The sequence below is a fragment of the Oncorhynchus masou genome, chromosome 12 (genome assembly GCF_036934945.1).
Source record: "Oncorhynchus masou masou isolate Uvic2021 chromosome 12, UVic_Omas_1.1, whole genome shotgun sequence".
NCBI classification, from domain to species: Eukaryota; Metazoa; Chordata; class Actinopteri; order Salmoniformes; family Salmonidae; genus Oncorhynchus; species Oncorhynchus masou.
This window is the reverse complement of record NC_088223.1, coordinates 62007596-62025380: the sequence shown is the minus strand read 5'-3', so window position 1 is coordinate 62025380 and position 17785 is coordinate 62007596. Positions and strand designations below refer to the sequence as shown.

Sequence of the window (17785 nt, the reverse complement as noted above, 5' to 3'; positions counted from 1 at the left end):
CAGGTCTCTATCGGGCAGAATTGTGGGGGGTGTTTGGTGGTTCTTTACCCTCATCATCATCTCCTCCTACACGGCCAACCTGGCTGCCTTCCTCACAGTGGAGAGGATGGTGTCTCCCATAGAGAGTGCTGAGGACCTGGCCAAGCAGACAGAGATTGCCTACGGGACCCTAGACTCAGGCTCCACTAAGGAGTTCTTTAGGGTGAGTGACAACGTATGTCTCTTTAGGGTTAGAAAAAAACATAGTTTAAAAAAAAGATGACATCAAAAGAAGGAGCACAGGGAATGGTATGATATTTAATTCTGTGTGATACCTGGCAGAAGATAAGTAAGTAGCTATGATAATAAGTATTTAAGAAAGTCATGCTACAATAAGCAAAGCATGTGGCTATCAGAGTCTATACTACTGAATGTGAATGATTCTCCAGAGAAAGAAGGAACAAAGCATTAAAAATATAACCACTTGTGCCAGCCACTGGATGTGAATGCAGATGTGATTAGTTTGGCAGGCAGGTTGACTGCCTAGTGATTTGTCCCATGTCTTTCTGGGAAGATAATTGACAGGTGTGTAGGGACTTCATAAACTTCAAATGTCACGACTGAGCAGACATTCCAGGGGACTTTTAATTAAAACTAGGAGATAGAAGGAGAGACAGGGAGATAGGAGAGAGAGAGAGAGAGAGAGAGACTGATTAATAGAGGCTCCAGATACATTTTAAAGATGTGCTGCTTAATTAGAGTCATATAGCCACTAGGCAAACGGATATCTGCTCTGATGACACACTGGCAGGTCATCCCTCAAACGGCTCAGCTTCCCTTTCCCTCCTCTCCCTTACTCCTCTCGGGGTTTACCGTAGTACATCACCTCCTCTCCCTTACTCCTCTCAGGGTTTACCGTAGTACATCACCTCCTCTCCCTTACTCCTCTCAGGGTTTACCGTAGTACATCACCTCCTCTCCCTTACTCCTCTCAGGGTTTACCGTAGTACATCACCTCCTCTCCTTACTCCTCTCAGGGTTTACCGTAGTACATCACTCCTCTCAGGGTTTACCGTAGTACATCCATGCTCTCCCTTACTCCTCTCAGGGTTTACCCATCACCTCCTACTCCTCTCAGGGTTTTACTCCTCTCAGGGTTTACGTCCTCTCAGGGTTTACATCACATGCTCTCCCTTACTCCTCTCAGGGTTTATCACCTCCTCTCCCTTACTCCTCTCAGGGTTTACCGTAGTACATCACATGCTCTCCCTTACTCCTCTCAGGGTTTACCGTAGTACATCACATGCTCTCCTCCTCTCAGGGTTTACCCTCTCAGGGTTTACCGTAGTACATCACCTCCTCTCCCTTACTCCTCTCAGGGTTTACTGTAGTACATCACCTGCTCTCCCTTACTCCTCTCAGGGTTTACCGTAGTACATCACCTCCTCTCCCTTACTCCTCTCAGGTTTTACCGTAGTACATCACCTCCTCTCCCTTACTCCTCTCAGGGTTTACTCATCACCTCTCCCCTACTCCTCTCAGGGTTTACCGTAGTTCATCACATGCTCCTTACTCCTCTCAGGGTTTACCGTTCTCATCCTTACTCCTCTCAGGGTTTACATCACATGCTCTCCCTTACTCCTCTCAGGGTTTACCGTAGTACATCACATGCTCTCCCTTACTCCTCTCAGGGTTTACCGTAGTACATCACCTCCTCTCCCTTACTCCTCTCAGGGTTTACCATAGTACATCACATGCTCTCCCTTTCTCCTCTCAGGGTTTACCGTAGTACATCACCTCCTCTCCCTTACTCCTCTCAGGGTTTACCGTAGTACATCACCTCCTCTCCCTTACTCCTCTCAGGGTTTACTGTAGTACATCACCTCCTCTCCCTTACTCCTCTCAGGGTTTACCGTAGTACATCACATGCTCTCCCTTACTCCTCTCAGGGTTTACCGTAGGTCATCACATGCTCTCCCTTACTCCTCTCAGGGTTTACCGTAGTTCATCACATGCTCTCCCAACTGCTCCTGCACCGTTGTTGTCAAAGTGTCAGAAGAATAATATTCAGACATCAAATAGATTTTTAGTGCTTGTATTTTTATCTCCATTTATTCATTTAGGGCAGCAGGTAGACTAGCGGTTAGGAGCGTTGGGCCAGTAACCGAAAGGTTGCTGGTTCGGATATCCAAGCCAACTAGGTTAAACAAATCTATATAAAAAATATGTAAAAACTCATCTTAGATACGGCAGCCTGTATGTGATACATGGAGAGAAATGATCTGAGTACAGAGATCTCCTTTCCAAAGCAGGCATGTGCATGTTATAGATCCTGATTTAAGCTGAGAAATGAATTATGAATCTAATGAAATTGCAGGTTTTTGTTTGAGTTACATATGTTGTTTCCAGAGAGTAAATCTGAATACTTTTGGCAATCTTATATCCAGAAGAGCATCCAAGAATTGCATGTGTACAGGCACTCTGCATACAGACAGAATGCAAATAATTTATTTGCCAACTCATCCCTACATTGAATTGCCAGTGGGGTGGACCTGAACAAACAGCCGTGAAGCCTTCAGAGAACATACATGGAGAGTTGATAGATGGACTGACAGCTGGAGCTGTTTGTGTTTCACTCTGGGAGCCAGCTCATCTGCTCATTAATATTTATTTATTTTGCAAATGGATTCTGAGGCCGAAAAATGACTCACAATGTGCCTATTTTATGTTGTAGTATAGATGAATATAGATTTGCGTTTGAACAAAAGAGATCTTTAGCCCACATATGATTGCTGACACCAAATAACACAAGCAGAGGAGCTGCACACATCTTTACCCAGACATTACCCTCTGTTTACACAGCATGGCTAAGCATGTCATGAACTATTACTCATTTACCATTATTTACATGAATGGTCCCTCCCACTGACATTGTGCAGATGTCAAGCATGATTCAATCACGGCCCCGAATTCACCACTTATCCAGCTACTGCTGAAATGTTCATGATACAATGCAAAGAGAGACAGCTGTTCTTTTAGATGCATCCATCTTTCAGAATGGATTGAGCAGATATTATCATGCAACTTCTGCGCAACGGATATGCTATAATATATAACATATATAACATAATATCAGTCTGATCAGGTCAGGTGTCTTATAATTGGCTTTTGTAGTCCATCTGATATGATATCAACAATTATTTGTCTTGATATGTTTTAAGTGATAACAAAAGTGCTCTCACAGGGGTTTCAGTATTGACATTTAAAAGCACCTTCTGTGACCTTATACTGGATTCTCTGGCCACATTCATTCATGTCACCTGTATTGTGTAAATGCCCTCTCCCCTCTGACCTTCAGTGGAGACAGCTCAGGTCCCCTCTCCTCCATTGTATTATGGCTTCTCTCTCTGAGACCTGGGCTAAGGGACCTGAAAATCATGGAGGTGTAAGTAGCAGTAATAAGAGCTAAATGTACTGCAGATTTCCACTGATTTTGTCAGACTGGAAAATATCTGCCCTTGATCTCGACACCCATAAGGGTTCAACATCTGTTGGTGAATAAAACCGCTGAGCAACCCCACCCCCGCTATCACCTCCCATATGGTCAATCCCTGTACTCTTTAAATGAGTGTGTGATGCAGGGGCTAAAATCCAGCTCTCTGGGGTGGTGATATTGGGAATAAGTTGTAAGGGAAGCTAACTCGCCATTGTTCAAGATTACAAGTCAGCGCATGTCAGCTCAATTTCACTCAATTCATTGGTGTGCTGTTTGTGTAAAAGAAACTGTCACTAATGAGAACGATATGGCAGTCTTGACATTTGTGAATATCAGGTGAAATATGTGAGCAGAGTGATGCCGATGCCAACATAGCAGCAGATGGTGTATATGCATATCAGAGACTCATGTTTTGACTGCAGCATTGGTTGTTTTTTCTCTTGTTTAATAATTAACATGTTGACTCATATTTGGCTCATTAATTGAATACCCCTGATCTGATCCTACCTACCCCCTTACATATCAGTTGTTTGAGAACACCGCCATCTCTACAGGATACAGTGCCACCAAGGTGCTCATTCAACAGCCCTATTTATAACTGACATTACAGTCCAATGATGGAATCATCAAGTTTATCAGGAGTCAAGCTCGTCCCTGCAATATGAAGAGCAGAGGAGCAGTGAAGACGAGCTGAGGCCGTTAGGGGTTCTGTAGACTATTAGCATCCCAGATCACCTCCCCAGAACCACAGCACTCCCCCTGCACTTGTGTCACAATTATAATATATTCATATTCAGTTAACTCAGCATGAAATGAAGTGACATTGGGGTTTCTGTATCCAGCCACCTCTGTTAAACAGGTTGACACGTTCTATGAGGATTTACTGGGTTCAGAGCAATATGAGAAAGTGTTCATTATGTTTGCGTCGGTGTGCCACCACCTGATAGAAGAAACAGCTGAACGTCCAGCTAATTATATCCCAAAAGCTTAATTAGTCAGTCAATAGCCAGCAGGAACTTAGGAAACCTCTTCCCCCTCAGAGCTCCTGCTGGGTCTGTAGAGTGATTTTGGAGAGCACATCAGAACTGGTGCTTAATGAACAATCAATATGGATAAGAGAGGAATTACAGATGCTAATGTGTGTGCGTGCGTGTGTGTGTATGGTTGGGCGTGCGTGCTTGCGTGTGTATGGTTGGGCGTGCGTGTGTATGGTTGGGTGGGCGTGTGTATGGTTGGGCGGGCGTGCGTGCGTGTGTATGGTTGGGCGGGCGTGCGTGTGTATGGTTGGGCGGGCGTGCGTGCATGTGTATGGTTGGGCGTGCGTGCTTGCGTGTGTATGGTTGGGCGTGCGTGCGTGCTTGCGTGTGTATGGTTGGGCGTGCGTGCTTGCGTGTGTATGGTTGGGCGTGCGTGCTTGCGTGTGTATGGTTGGGCGTGCGTGTGTATGGTTGGGCGGGCGTGCGTGTGTATGGTTGGGCGGGCGTGCGTGTGTATGGTTGGGCAGGCGTGCGTGCGTGTGTATGGTTGGGCGTGCGTGCGTGCGTGTGTATGGTTGGGCGTGCGTGCTTGCGTGTGTATGGTTGGGCGTGCGTGCTTGCGTGTGTATGGTTGGGCGTGCGTGCTTGCGTGTGTATGGTTGGGCGTGCGTGTGTATGGTTGGGTGGGCGTGTGTATGGTTGGGCGGGCGTGCGTGCGTGTGTATGGTTGGGCGGGCGTGCGTGTGTATGGTTGGGCGTGCGTGCGTGTGTATGGTTGGCGTGCGTGCTGCGTGTGTATGGTTGGGCGTGGCGTGTGCGTGTGTATGGTTGGGCGTGCGTGCTTGCGTGTGTATGGTTGGCGTGCGTGCTTGCGTGTGTATGGTTGGGCGTGCGTGTGTATGGTTGGGCGGGCGTGCGTGCGTGTGTATGGTTGGGCGGGCGTGCGTGCGTGTGTATGGTTGGGCGGGCGTGCGTGCGTGCGTGTGTATGGTTGGGCGTGCGTGCATGCGTGTGTATGGTTGGGCGTGCGTGCGTGCTTGCGTGTGTATGGTTGGCGTGCGTGTGTATGGTTGGGCGGGCGGCGTGCGTGCGTGCGTGTGTATGGTTGGGCGCGGGCGTGCGTGCGTGTGTATGGTTGGGCGGGCGTGCGTGCGTGTGTATGGTTGGGCGGGCGTGCGTGCGTGTGTATGGTTGGGCAGGCGTGCGTGCGTGTGTATGGTTGGGCAGGCGTGCGTGCGTGTGTATGGTTGGGCGGGCAGGCGTGCGTGTGTATGGTTGGGCGGGCGTGCGTATGGTTGGGCGTGCGTGTGTATGTTTGGGCGTGCGTGTGTATGGTTGGGCGGGCGTGCGTGCGTGTGTATGGTTGGGCGTGCGTGTGTATGGTTGGGCGTGCGTGTGTATGGTTGGGCGTGCGTGTGTATGGTTGGGCGTGCGTGTGTATGGTTGGGCGTGCGTGTGTATGGTTGGGCGTGCGTGCGTGTGTATGGTTGGCGGCGTGAGTGCGTGCGTGTGTGTGTTGGCGTGCGTGTGTATGGTTGGGCGTGCGTGTGTATGGTTGGGCGTGCGTGCGTGTGTATGGTTGTGCGTGCGTGTGTATGGTTGAGCGTGCGTGTGTATGGTTGGGCGTGCGTGCATGTGTATGGTTGGCGTGCGTGTGTCTTTGGGCGTGCGTGTGAATGTTTGGGCGTGCGTGTGTATGTTTGGGCGTGCGTGTGTATGGTTGGGCGTGCATGTGTGTGGATGGCGTGCGTGTGTATGTTTGGGCGTGCGTGTGTATGGTTGGGCGTGCGTGTGTATGGTTGGGCGTGCATGTGTGTGGATGGGCGTGCGTGTGTATGTTTGGGCGTGCGTGTGTATGGTTGGGCGTGCGTGTGTATGGTTGGGCGTGCATGTGTGTGGATGGGCGTGCGTGTGTATGTTTGGGCGTGCGTGTGTATGGTTGGGCGTGCGTGTGTATGGTTGGGCGTGCGTGTGTATGGTTGGGCGTGCGTGTGTATGTTTGGGCGTGCGTGTGTATGTTTGGGCGTGCGTGTGTATGGTTGGGCGTGCGTGTGTATGTTTGGGCGTGCGTGTGTATGGTTGGGCGTGCGTGTGTATGGTTGGGCGTGCTTGTGTATATTTGGTTGTGCGTGTGTATGTTTGGTCGTGCTTGTGTATATTTGGTCGTGCGTGTGTATGGTTGGCGTGCGTGTGTATGGTTGGGCGTGCGTGTATGGTTGAGCTTGCGTGTGTATGTTTGGTCGTGCTTGTGTATATTTGGTCGTGCGTGTGTATGGTTGTGCGTGCGTGTGTATGGTTGGGCGTGCGTGTGTATGGTTGGGCGTGCTTGTGTATATTTGGTCGTGCGTGTGTATGTTTGGTCGTGCTTGTGTATATTTGGTCGTGCGTGTGTATGGTTGGGCGTGCGTGTGTATGTTTGGCGTGCGTGTGTATGGTTGGGCGTGCGTGTGTATGTTTGGCGTGCGTGTGTATGGTTGGGCGTGCGTGTGCATGTTTGGGCGTGCGTGTGTATGGTTGGGCGTGCTTGTGTATGTTTGGTCGTGCGTGTGTATGTTTGGTCGTGCGCGTGTATGTTTGGGCGTGCGTGTGTATGTTTGGTCGTGCGTGTGTATGTTTGGGCGTGCGTGTGTATATTTGGTCGTGCGTGTGTATGTTTGGTCGTGCGTGTGTATGTTTGGTCGTGCGTGTGTATGTTTGGTCGTGCGTGTGTATGTTTGGTCGTGCGTGTGTATGTTTGGGCGTGCGTGTGTATGTTTGGTCGTGCGTGTGTATGTTTGGGCGTGCGTGTGTATGTTTGGTCGTGCGTGTGTATGTTTGGTCGTGCGTGTGTATGTTTGGTCGTGCGTGTGTATGTTTGGGCGTGCGTGTGTGTATTTGTTCGTGCGTGTGTATGTTTGGTCGTGCGTGTGTATGCTTGGTCGTTCGTGTGTATGTTTGGTCGTGCGTGTGTGGTTGGGCGTGCGTGTGTATGGTTGGGCGTGCGTGTGTATGTTTGGTCGTTGTGTATGTTTGGTCGTGCGTGTGTAAGGTTGAGCGTGCGTGTGTATGGTTGGGCGTGCGTGTGTATGGTTGAGCGTGCGTGTGTATGGTTGGGCGTGCGAGCGTGTGTATGGTTGGGCGTGCGTGCGTGTGTATGTTTGAGCGTGCGTGTGTATGGTTGGGCGTGCGTGTGTATGGTTGGGCGTGCGTGTGTATGGTTGGGTGTGTGTGGTTGTGCGTGCGTGTGTAAGGTTGGGCGGGCGTGCGTGCGTGTGGTTGTGCGTGCGTGTGTATGGTTGGGCGGGCGTGCGTGCGTGTGTATGGTTGGGCGTGCGTGTGTATGGTTGGGCGTGCGTGTGTATGTTTGGGCGTGCGTGTGTATGGTTGGGCGTGCGTGTGTGTGGTTGTGCGTGCGTGTGTATGGTTGAGCGTGCATGTGTATGGTTGAGCGTGCGTGTGTATGTTTGGGCGTGCGTGTGTATGTTTGGGCGTGCGTGTGTATGGTTGGGCGTGCGTGTGTATGGTTGGGCGTGCGTGTGTGTGGTTGTGCGTGCGTGTGTAAGGTTGAGCGTGCGTGTGTATGGTTGGGCGTGCGTGTGTATGGTTGGGCGTGCGTGTGTATGGTTGGGCGTGCGTGTGTATGGTTGAGCGTGCGTGTGTGTGGTTGTGCGTGCGTGTGTATGGTTGGGCGTGCGTGTGTATGGTTGAGCGTGCGTGTGTATGGTTGAGCGTGCGTGTGTATGGTTGGGCGTGCGTGTGTATGTTTGGGCGTGCGTGTGTATGGTTGGGCGTGCGTGTGTATGGTTGAGCGTGCGTGTGTGTGGTTGAGCTTGCGTGTGTATGGTTGGGCGTGCGTGTGTGTGTATGGTTGGGTGTGCGTGCGTGCGTGTGTATGGTTGGGCGTGCGTGTGTGTGTATGGTTGGGTGTGCGTGCGTGCGTGTGTATGGTTGTGCGTGCGTGCGTGTGTATGGTTGGGCGTGCATGTGTGTGTATGGTTGGGTGTGCGTGTGTGTGTGTGTATGGTTGGGTGTGCTTGTGTGTGTGTGTATGGTTGGGTGTGCGTGTGTGTGTGTATGGTTGGGTGTGCGTGCGTGTGTATGGTTGGTGGTGCCATTCAAAAGTGAAAAAGATATGACCAAGCAAAGACTTGCCAGAAATGGACTGTTAGATTAAATCGTATTATCTATTTATCAATATTATATGATGTTTTTTGGAGCCCTGGACAATAGCTATAATTGCCAAGTTGACTCTGTTTTGTCAGATTAAGCATCCATGTATAGGCTATTTATACACATCATTATAATTTGTAAATTGTTTTGTACTTTCTACCCCAATTGGTAGTCACAGTCTTGTCCCATCACTGCAACTCCTGTACGGACTCAGGAGCGGTGAAGGTCGAGAGTCACGTGTCCTCCGAAACATGACCCTGCCAAGCCTCAATGCTCGCTTAACCCGGAAGCCAGCCGCACCAATGTGACCAATGACCAAGTTGTCACCAGTTGTACGCAGTGTATGTGCCCGGCCCGCCTCAAGGAGTCACTGGAGCGTGATGGGACAAGGACATCCCAGCCCTCCCCGAACTCAGACGACGCTGGGCCAATTGTGTCCCTCATGGGTCTCCCGGTCGCGGCCGGCTGTGACTCAGCCTGGGATCGAGCCTGGGTCTGTAGTAACGCCTCTAGCGCTGCAATGCCATGCCTTAGACTTCTGCGCCACTCGGGAGGCCCGGATACATTTTTTTTGATCGTGAAAACTTCCATCGCATAGTTTCCTCCCAGGCAGTCAGTGTTTTCCCCACTCAGTCGGTCACTCGGCGGAAGGTCACATTAACCTAGTTTTGCCAGCCACTCAGAGGCCATTTTTAGCAGCAGCTCCCTGGGTGTGAGTCAGTCAGGTCAGGGCAGGAGGCAGACCAGGGCATGGCTCTGTTCTCCTCTCAGCATGTCATCTTGCTGCTCCAGGTGCCAGCAGCCCCACTGATCCATCCAGGTGACACCTCCAGAACCCCAAAGTCAAACGGCATACTGACTCACTTCCTGTCTTGTGACCTCATGTGGAGAAGGCGGATGTTGAAAGGGAGCAGGTAGTCAGTCAAGTGGTCATCCTGTCGACGAATGCTGAGGAGAAACATGGCCCTGCAGTTTTGTTTGTAGTGTGTTGTCAGCTTGTTAGACCTCAGATCTGCTGTGGCAACATGCCCACTACAACCGGTTCTTTACTCAGCTCTCTGGGAGCACAGCACTCTAATGACTCATGGAAAAGATGTACACTGTATATGGAGGTGTATGTGTGTGTTTAAAGTGTTTTATTTAGGCACTCAACGCTATGGTTTACATTTTTTAAATACACCACTAACCTGCTTTTGTCTTCTCTCTCCTTCTCTTCCCAAATGCAGCGCTCCAAAATAGCAGTTTATGAAAAAATGTGGTCTTACATGAAATCAGCTGAACCATCAGTGTTCGCCAAGACGACACCAGAAGGGGTTGCCCGAGTGCGAAAGTCAAAAGGCAAATTCGCCTTTCTTCTTGAGTCCACAATGAACGAGTACATTGAGCAGCGGAAACCTTGTGACACCATGAAAGTGGGCGGCAACCTCGACTCTAAAGGATACGGTGTGGCAACACCTAAAGGCTCAGCATTAAGGTGGGTGGGATAATATAACAATATTGTCCTTGTTGTTATAGTATTCCACCTACCCTGATGTCTCGTGTCCCATTTCTCTTCTTCCTCATTCTTCACTTTTTATTTTTTGAGGTTCATCAGGAAGGTAAAGGTATTTATTACAGATGTCGGATCTTAACTTGATCACTTTTTGTCGCATAGAATCTTCCTGCGGCATCAGGAAATTCAAATGAGCCTTGTGAATCCCGGAAAATAATCAGTTCTCTTTCTCTCCATGCAGGGGCAGTCAAGTCATTGGGATCAGGGCTTGCTATCAAAATAATATTATCGCTCATCCATTCACATCAGTCCTTTTATATACTTAATAACACAAGATAGATATTGATCTCCATTCAAAAGTGTCAAGTTTAAAAAATGTAACTGTCTGAAATGCAGCCATTCACATCAACAACCGTCGTTTTATATAGCTTAATAACACAAGATAGATATTGATCTCCAATAGGCTACGACATACAAGTGTCAAGTTTATCCTAAGGTTACGAATGAACTGTCAAAATTGAGTTGAATAGCTGCCTGGGGTGGTCTAGTGGTTAGGGCCACTGCCTGGGGTGGTCTAGGGGTTAGGGACGCTGACTGGGGTGGTCTAGGGGTTAGGGACGCTGACTGGGGTGGTCTAGGGGTTAGGGACGCTGACTGGGGTGGTCTAGGGGTTAGGGACGCTGACTGGGGTGGTCTAGTGGTTAGGGCCACTGCCTGGGGTGGTCTAGTGGTTAGGGACGCTGACTGGGGTGGTCTAGGGGTTAGGGACGCTGACTGGGGTGGTCTAGTGGTTAGGGCCACTGCCTGGGGTGGTCTAGGGGTTAGGGACGCTGACTGGGGTGGTCTAGGGGGGACGCTGACTGGGGTGGTCTAGGGGTTAGGGACGCTGACTGGGGTGGTCTAGGTTAGGGACTGACTGTGGTTAGGGGTTAGGGCGCTGACGCTGACTGGGGTGGTCTAGGGGTTAGGGGTTAGGGATGCGCTGACTGGGGGTGGTCTAGTTAGGTTAGGGAGGGACGCTGACTGGGGTGGTCTAGGGGTTAGGGACGCTGACTGGGGTGGTCTAGGGGTTAGGGACGCTGACTGGGGTGGTCTAGGGGTTAGGGACGCTGACTGGGGTGGTCTAGGGGTTAGGGACGCTGACTGGGGTGGTCTAGTGGTTACTGACTGGGTGGTCTAGGGGTTAGGGACGCTGACTGGGGTGGTCTAGGGGGGACGCTTAGGGAGGGACGCTGACTGGGGTGGTCTAGTGGTTAGGGACGCTGACTGGGGTGGTGGTCTGACTGGGGTGGGGGGGTTAGGGACGCTGACTGGGGTGGTCTAGGGGTTAGGGCCGCTGCCTGGGGTGGTCTAGTGGTTAGGGACGCTGACTGGGGTGGTCTAGTGGTTAGGGACGCTGACTGGGTGGTCTAGGGGTTAGGGACGCTGACTGGGGTGGTCTAGGGGTTAGGGCCTCTGTCTTCAGCGCGCACATAATAGGCGTACCGTGTTGGACCAACGCCCTTCTGGCACAAATAACTCCCTCCCTCCGATTGACTTGATGAAATTCCACATTTCAACTATGGACAGTCCAGGGATATTCTACCTCAGATCTTGATAAGAAATTACCATACCAGACACATTTGGATAACATAATAAAATAAAAGCAGTAGGCTCCACCAACATTAGTTTCCATTCATACAAAGTATCTTGGCAGACTTTGGTTGCAAGTGTAACACGTGGGATATGAACCAAGGTCTCCCACAGGAGCAACCAACATCTTAGACCGTTTTAGACTCTTGGGCCAAGGGCTGACACGTGACCATGACCGACTCATGTCCGCTGCACAAGCAGGACGAGGTAACACCGACATCATCTTTTAGGGAGGTGACCAATAATGGTTGCAATTGAGATCAGTTGTGTGGGTGAAATAGAGTATTGATGGATTAACAAGACTTCAGCTGAAGATAATCTAAATCAAATCAAATCCAATTTTATTTATCACATACACATTGTTAGCAGATGTTAATCCGAGTGTAGCGAAATGCTTGTGCTTCTATTTCCGACAGTGCAGTAATATCTAACAAGTAATCTAACAATTCCCCAACAACTACCTAATACACACACATCTGAAGGGGTGAATGAAAATATGTACATATAGATATATGGATGAGCGATGGCCGAGCGGCATAGGCAAGATGCAATAGATGGTATAAAATACAGTATATACATGTGGTATGAGTAATGTAAGATATGTAAACATTATTATAGCGGCATTATTTAGAGTGGCATTGTATAAAGTGACTAGTGATCCATTTATTAAAGTGGCCAGTGATTGGGCAAGAAGCTGTTTAGTTTGTCTGGAAGCGTGATGTGGCTGGTTTTCTTTTTGTAGTCCGTGATTGCCTGTAGACCCTACCACATACGTCTCATGTCTGAGCTGTTGAATTGCGACTCCACTTTGTCCCTGCACTGGCACTTCACTTGTTTGATTGCCTTGCAGAGGGAATAACTGCACTGTTTATATTCAGTCATCATTCTTTCAGTTTTGCCCGAATGCCGCCTTCCATCCACGGTTTCTGGTTGGGGAGATTTTACTGGTCACAGTGGGTACAACATCTCCAATGCACTTCTTTATAAACTCACTCACTGAGTCAGCGTATTGGTCTATGTTGTTCTCTAAGACTGACCGGAACATATTCCAGTCCGCGTGATCAAAACTATCTTGAAGCGTGGCTTCCGATTGGTCGGACCAGCGTTGAATGGTCCTCGTCACTGGTACATCCTAGTCTAGTGCCTTCGATGGTTGCAATAGCCCCCTTGTTAATTTATTACATTCCAATAGGCTACATTCTATAGGCTAACCATTAGCCTATCCATTGTCACATAATGGAAGATATGAAAACCGATAATAGGCTACCGATAACAATGCTCTAACAAGCACAAAAAAAGTATTTTCAATAGCGAAAAATACATCTACCCCCTAAAAATACGGAAATGTATTTTAATCCACATAAAATGGAGCCTGTGCGTAACCTACATAAGGTACCACGTAGGTGTGGTACTGCGTTGTATACAAACACCTCTTCCAGCTGCACCCTGGCGGCGATTCTAAATATTTCTTCAGATATTCAAATCCTTCTGCTGCAGGATTATTTTTATCCTGCGACGAAACTGGTCAAATTAAGATTGGACATCACTATGTGTTTCTTTAACTCACGTCTAGACGTAAAGCCGTTTCGATCATGTTCTCTCTATCTGTATGGTTTGTTTCTCTCTGTGTTGCTCTTTTTCTTTCTCTTTAAAGGGAAAGTACTATAGGTATATTAGACATATTTACTAAATTCATTTGTATGTTGACGTTCCCCCCACCCACCTCTGTTGTTTGTTTTTCTCTTCCCCTCAATCTTTCCTCCCTCTGTTCTCCTTGGTGTCCCTCTGTTCTCCTTGGTGTCCCTCTCGGGCAGTTCTGCATTGCTTCTAATTTAACAGTTCAATGTGTTTCTTTCAATTAACTTGCTAAAAGCTGCATTGTCACTTGTGATGAATGTTAACGTGCATGCTGTATGTTGTCGTTATTCTTCTATTCTCTATGACAAAGTGTCCCTATCCCGCACACTTCAGTTCTGAGCAATGTAACCCTCCATACCACCTCTCTAATATTGAACCATTTCTTTGCTGTAAAACCTCTCCACACCGGTGCAATTCTTTACCGGTTTGTCCTTTTCGTGCTCTTTTCATTTGATATTATTACTATTATTACAATTGACTAATATTATAGTATTAGATTTCTCACGGACCTGTTCATTTTCTTACAAGTTATGTTTTATCGTTTCAAGAAATGCTGTTAACCTGGCAGTGTTAAAACTGAATGAGCAAGGCCTCTTGGACAAATTGAAAAACAAATGGTGGTACGACAAGGGAGAGTGCGGCAGCGGGGGAGGTGACTCCAAGGTCAGCCTCAATGTCACCAACATCGGGTATCGTAGAATAGAGTAATCGGCAAGGCTGTTATATCACTACTGTAACCTATAGGCCCCAACCACAGCCCACTATGGCCCTGTAACAGAAAACTGTGTGGCTTTTTCTATTTTATTGTGCAACTGAGATCAAACTGGGAACCCTTTACTTGGCTAATGGAGGAAAAAGACCAGTAACAATTAAGATATTTCTGAGAAAAAGACGAGGTATTTGTTTACTGTACGTACAGAAGAAGAGAGGAGGAGTTGAAGCTGATTATTATTCATGATGGTAGTTAAGTACATCCACTGTGGTAAGATGGCATGTGAGACCTCTTTTGGGAGGTTAGTGTTCTGTTCTACAGCAGGGCTGTTTAGTGAGATATTTCTTGAATTTCTCCAGAGGCTTTTTAGTTTAGGTCTTTGCCCTGTGGTTGTGAAAGGCAGAATGTATAGAAGGGGTGATTGTACATTTCCTCTGCTTTTTATGTCCACAGGGCAAACATGGTGGAATTATAATGCTCTGTTTCACTGAAAGTGGATGAATAATTTGTCATTTATGTTGAGTTAAGTATTGACTAAGAGAATAACATGGCAGTGTCCATGAACCCTAGCACTGAGGTGTACTGTAGCACAAACTCCCTCAACCTTGGGTGGTAGGACAGGCGAGGCGAACAGCGTAGTCTTGAGGGGACTAAGCATTGCAGGCAAACGTGAGAATTCTAATGACAAAGTGACACCAAATGTTCCAAACTTTTGTCTGATACCAATAACATCACTGTAAACCAGTGTTAGCTTGTCACCCTGACAGATTCCTTTGGTTGGTCTTAGTCTCCAAGACCAGTCAAAGTCTACCTACCCATGGCCGGCCCTGCCCCGACCAATGAAACGCTGCAAGAGGGTGGAAAATTTGACCTGATCTTGGGTTTCAGAACACGAGGGCACAGCGACAGCCCGACTGTGGATCCGTCTCTGTCTCTACTCTTTTGCTTGCATCTTGACCATAGTACACTTGACACATTGTAGAAGACCAGGCAGACTGACTTTGATGTTGTTGACTCTAGTTATTCATTCCTGAGCGTAAGCAGGACATGAATACTATCAGCAGAGCAACACAAAGCAGCTGCCTCGTCCTGCAAGCAATCTGCCTTGAATCCTTGGTAGAGAGAAGGTAGACTCAGCCATGTTATATCACACCTGCTACATTTCTGCTTTATTATTTTATTCCTAAAAATGCATGTGTTGGTACTTTAACAAGGTGCTTCAAATATATTGTATGTAATAACCACTGAGAGAGGAAAACCCAATATATTCTAGACACACAGCTTCTAAAAACACTATAAATATAACTCAATCTGACTTTGGCAAATTATACTCTAATTATACTACAAATACCAAGGGGAATTAGCTCACAAATGAAAGTAGGCTACGTTTTCCTCATATTTAGCACATACATACAGTTGAAGTCGGAAGTTTACATACACTTAGGTTGGAGTCATTAAAACTAGTTTTTCAACCACTTCACACACTTCTTGTTAACAAACTATAGTTTTGGCAAGTCGGTTAGGACATCTACTTTGTGCATGACTCAAGTAATTATTCCAATAATTGTTAACAGACATATTATTTCACTGTATCAAATTCCAGTGGGCCAGAGGTTTACACACACTAAGTTGACTGTGCCTTTAAACAGCTTGGAAAATTCCAGAAAATGATGTCATGGCTTTAGAAGCTTCTGATAGGCTAATTGACATCATTTGAGTCAATTGGAGGTGTACCTATGGATGTATTTCAAGGCCTACCTTCAAACCCAGGACTTCTTTTCTTGACATCATGGGAAAATCAAAATAAATCAGCCAAAACCTCAGAAGAACAATTGTAGACCTCCACAAGTCTGGTTCATCATTGGGCGAAATTTCCAAATGCCTGAATGTACCACTTTCATCTGTACAAACAATAGTATGCAAGTATAAGCACCATGGGACTACGCAGCCGTCATACTGCTCAGGAAGGAGACGCGTTCTGTCTCCTAGAGATGAACATGCTTTGGTGCGAAAAGTGGAAATCCATCCCAGAATAACAGCAAAGAACCTTGTGAAGATGCTGGAGGAAACAGGTACAAAGGAATCTATATCCACAGTAAAACAAGTCCTATATCGACATAACCTGAAAGGCCACTCAGCAAGGAAGAAGCCACTGCACCAAAACCACCATAAAAAAAGCCAGACTACGGTTTGCAACTGCACATGGGGACAAAGATCGTACTTTTTGGAGAAATGTCCTCTGATCTGATGAAACAAAAATAGAACTGTTTGACCATAATGAGCATTGTTATTTTTTGGAGGAAAAAGGGGGATGATTGCAAGCCGAATAACACCATCCCAACCGTGAAGCACGGGGGTGGCAGCATCATGTTGTGGCTGTGCTTTGCTGCAGGAGGGACTGGTGCACTTCACAAAATCGATGGCATCATGAGGTGGGAAAATTATTTGGATATATTGAAGCAACATCTCAAGACAGTCAGGAAGCTTGATGCTTGGTCGCAAATGGGTCTTCCAAATGAACAATGACCCCAAGCATACTTCCAAAGTTGTGGCCAAATGGCTTAAGAACAACAAAGTCAAGGTATTTGAGTGGCCATCACAAAGCCCTGACCTCAATCCCATAGAACATTTGTGGGCAGAACTGAAAACGCATGTGCGAGCAAGGAGGCCTACAAACCTGACTCAGTTACACCAGCTCTGTCAGGAGGAATGGGCCAAAATTCACCCAACTTATTGTGGGAAGCTTGTGGAAGGCTACCCGAAACGTTTGACCCAAGTTAAACAATTTAAAGGCATTGCTACCAAATACTAATTGATTGTATGTACACTTCTGACCCACTGGGAATGTGATGAAAGAAATAAAAGCTGAAATAAATCCTTCCCTCTACTATTATTCTGATATTTCACATTCTTAAAATAAAGTGGTGATCCTAACTGGCCTAAAACAGGGAATGTTTACTTGGATTAAATGTCAGGAATTGTGATAAACTGAGTTTTTGGATAAGGTGTATGTAACTTTCCGACTTCAATCGTATACTCAAGGAAATGCCATACAGCAGGTTAAGAACTGGAACTAGTAACTATTTGTGATAAATATATTTGGATGTATGAGAATCAGGCGATGTAAAGACATCATTTACACCTCCATGGGTAAATCATGTTTCTTCTGTGTGTCATATTTTCTCAGTTGTGCATCTTTTGTCCTCATGTTTTGTTTTAATGTTATTTGATATTTTGCATGAACTGTTCATACTGTGTATTTTAATTTTATAGTTTTGTCTTTGTGTATGTTTTGGGAGTGTTCTGTTTGCATTGTTTTCCAGTTCTTGTTTTGCCACCTCAACATGTCATAAACCACACATATGATAAGCACTCCTGAATCATACTTGGTGGTAACAGTGACATAGTCCATAGACCTCCCCCACCACAGACACTGATATTATACTCTCAAAAAAGAACTGAACATTGCTTTTTTTACTTTGCTCCTCCTTGTTGTTGGACTGGATCAAGACTGGATGGGCCCCAGCATGTCTACCTAGCAGCCAGCAGAAATCACAGGCACAAGGTGATAGCCATCTGAGAGGCATGCTCAGTACAGCACGCATATCAGCATGTGTCATTATTGTGTCAGCCACTACTGGACAGACAGACAGACCCTCTGTGACACGTTAGCTAGGATAGTACAGTCTTCTAGCTCGCTGTTAGCCAGT

General features: G+C 47.3%; 1 protein-coding gene across 1 annotated transcript in view; it reads left to right on the top strand.

The window, feature by feature from the left end:
* Positions 1-17785, top strand: part of LOC135549376 (glutamate receptor 3) — a 107845-nt gene that overhangs the window by 84257 nt on the left and 5803 nt on the right. Inside the window, exons 12-14 of the mRNA XM_064979363.1 lie at positions 4-202; positions 9828-10075; positions 13912-14026. Coding sequence (XP_064835435.1) covers positions 4-202; positions 9828-10075; positions 13912-14026 — 562 coding nt within the window. The remainder of the gene's footprint in view (positions 1-3; positions 203-9827; positions 10076-13911; positions 14027-17785) is intronic.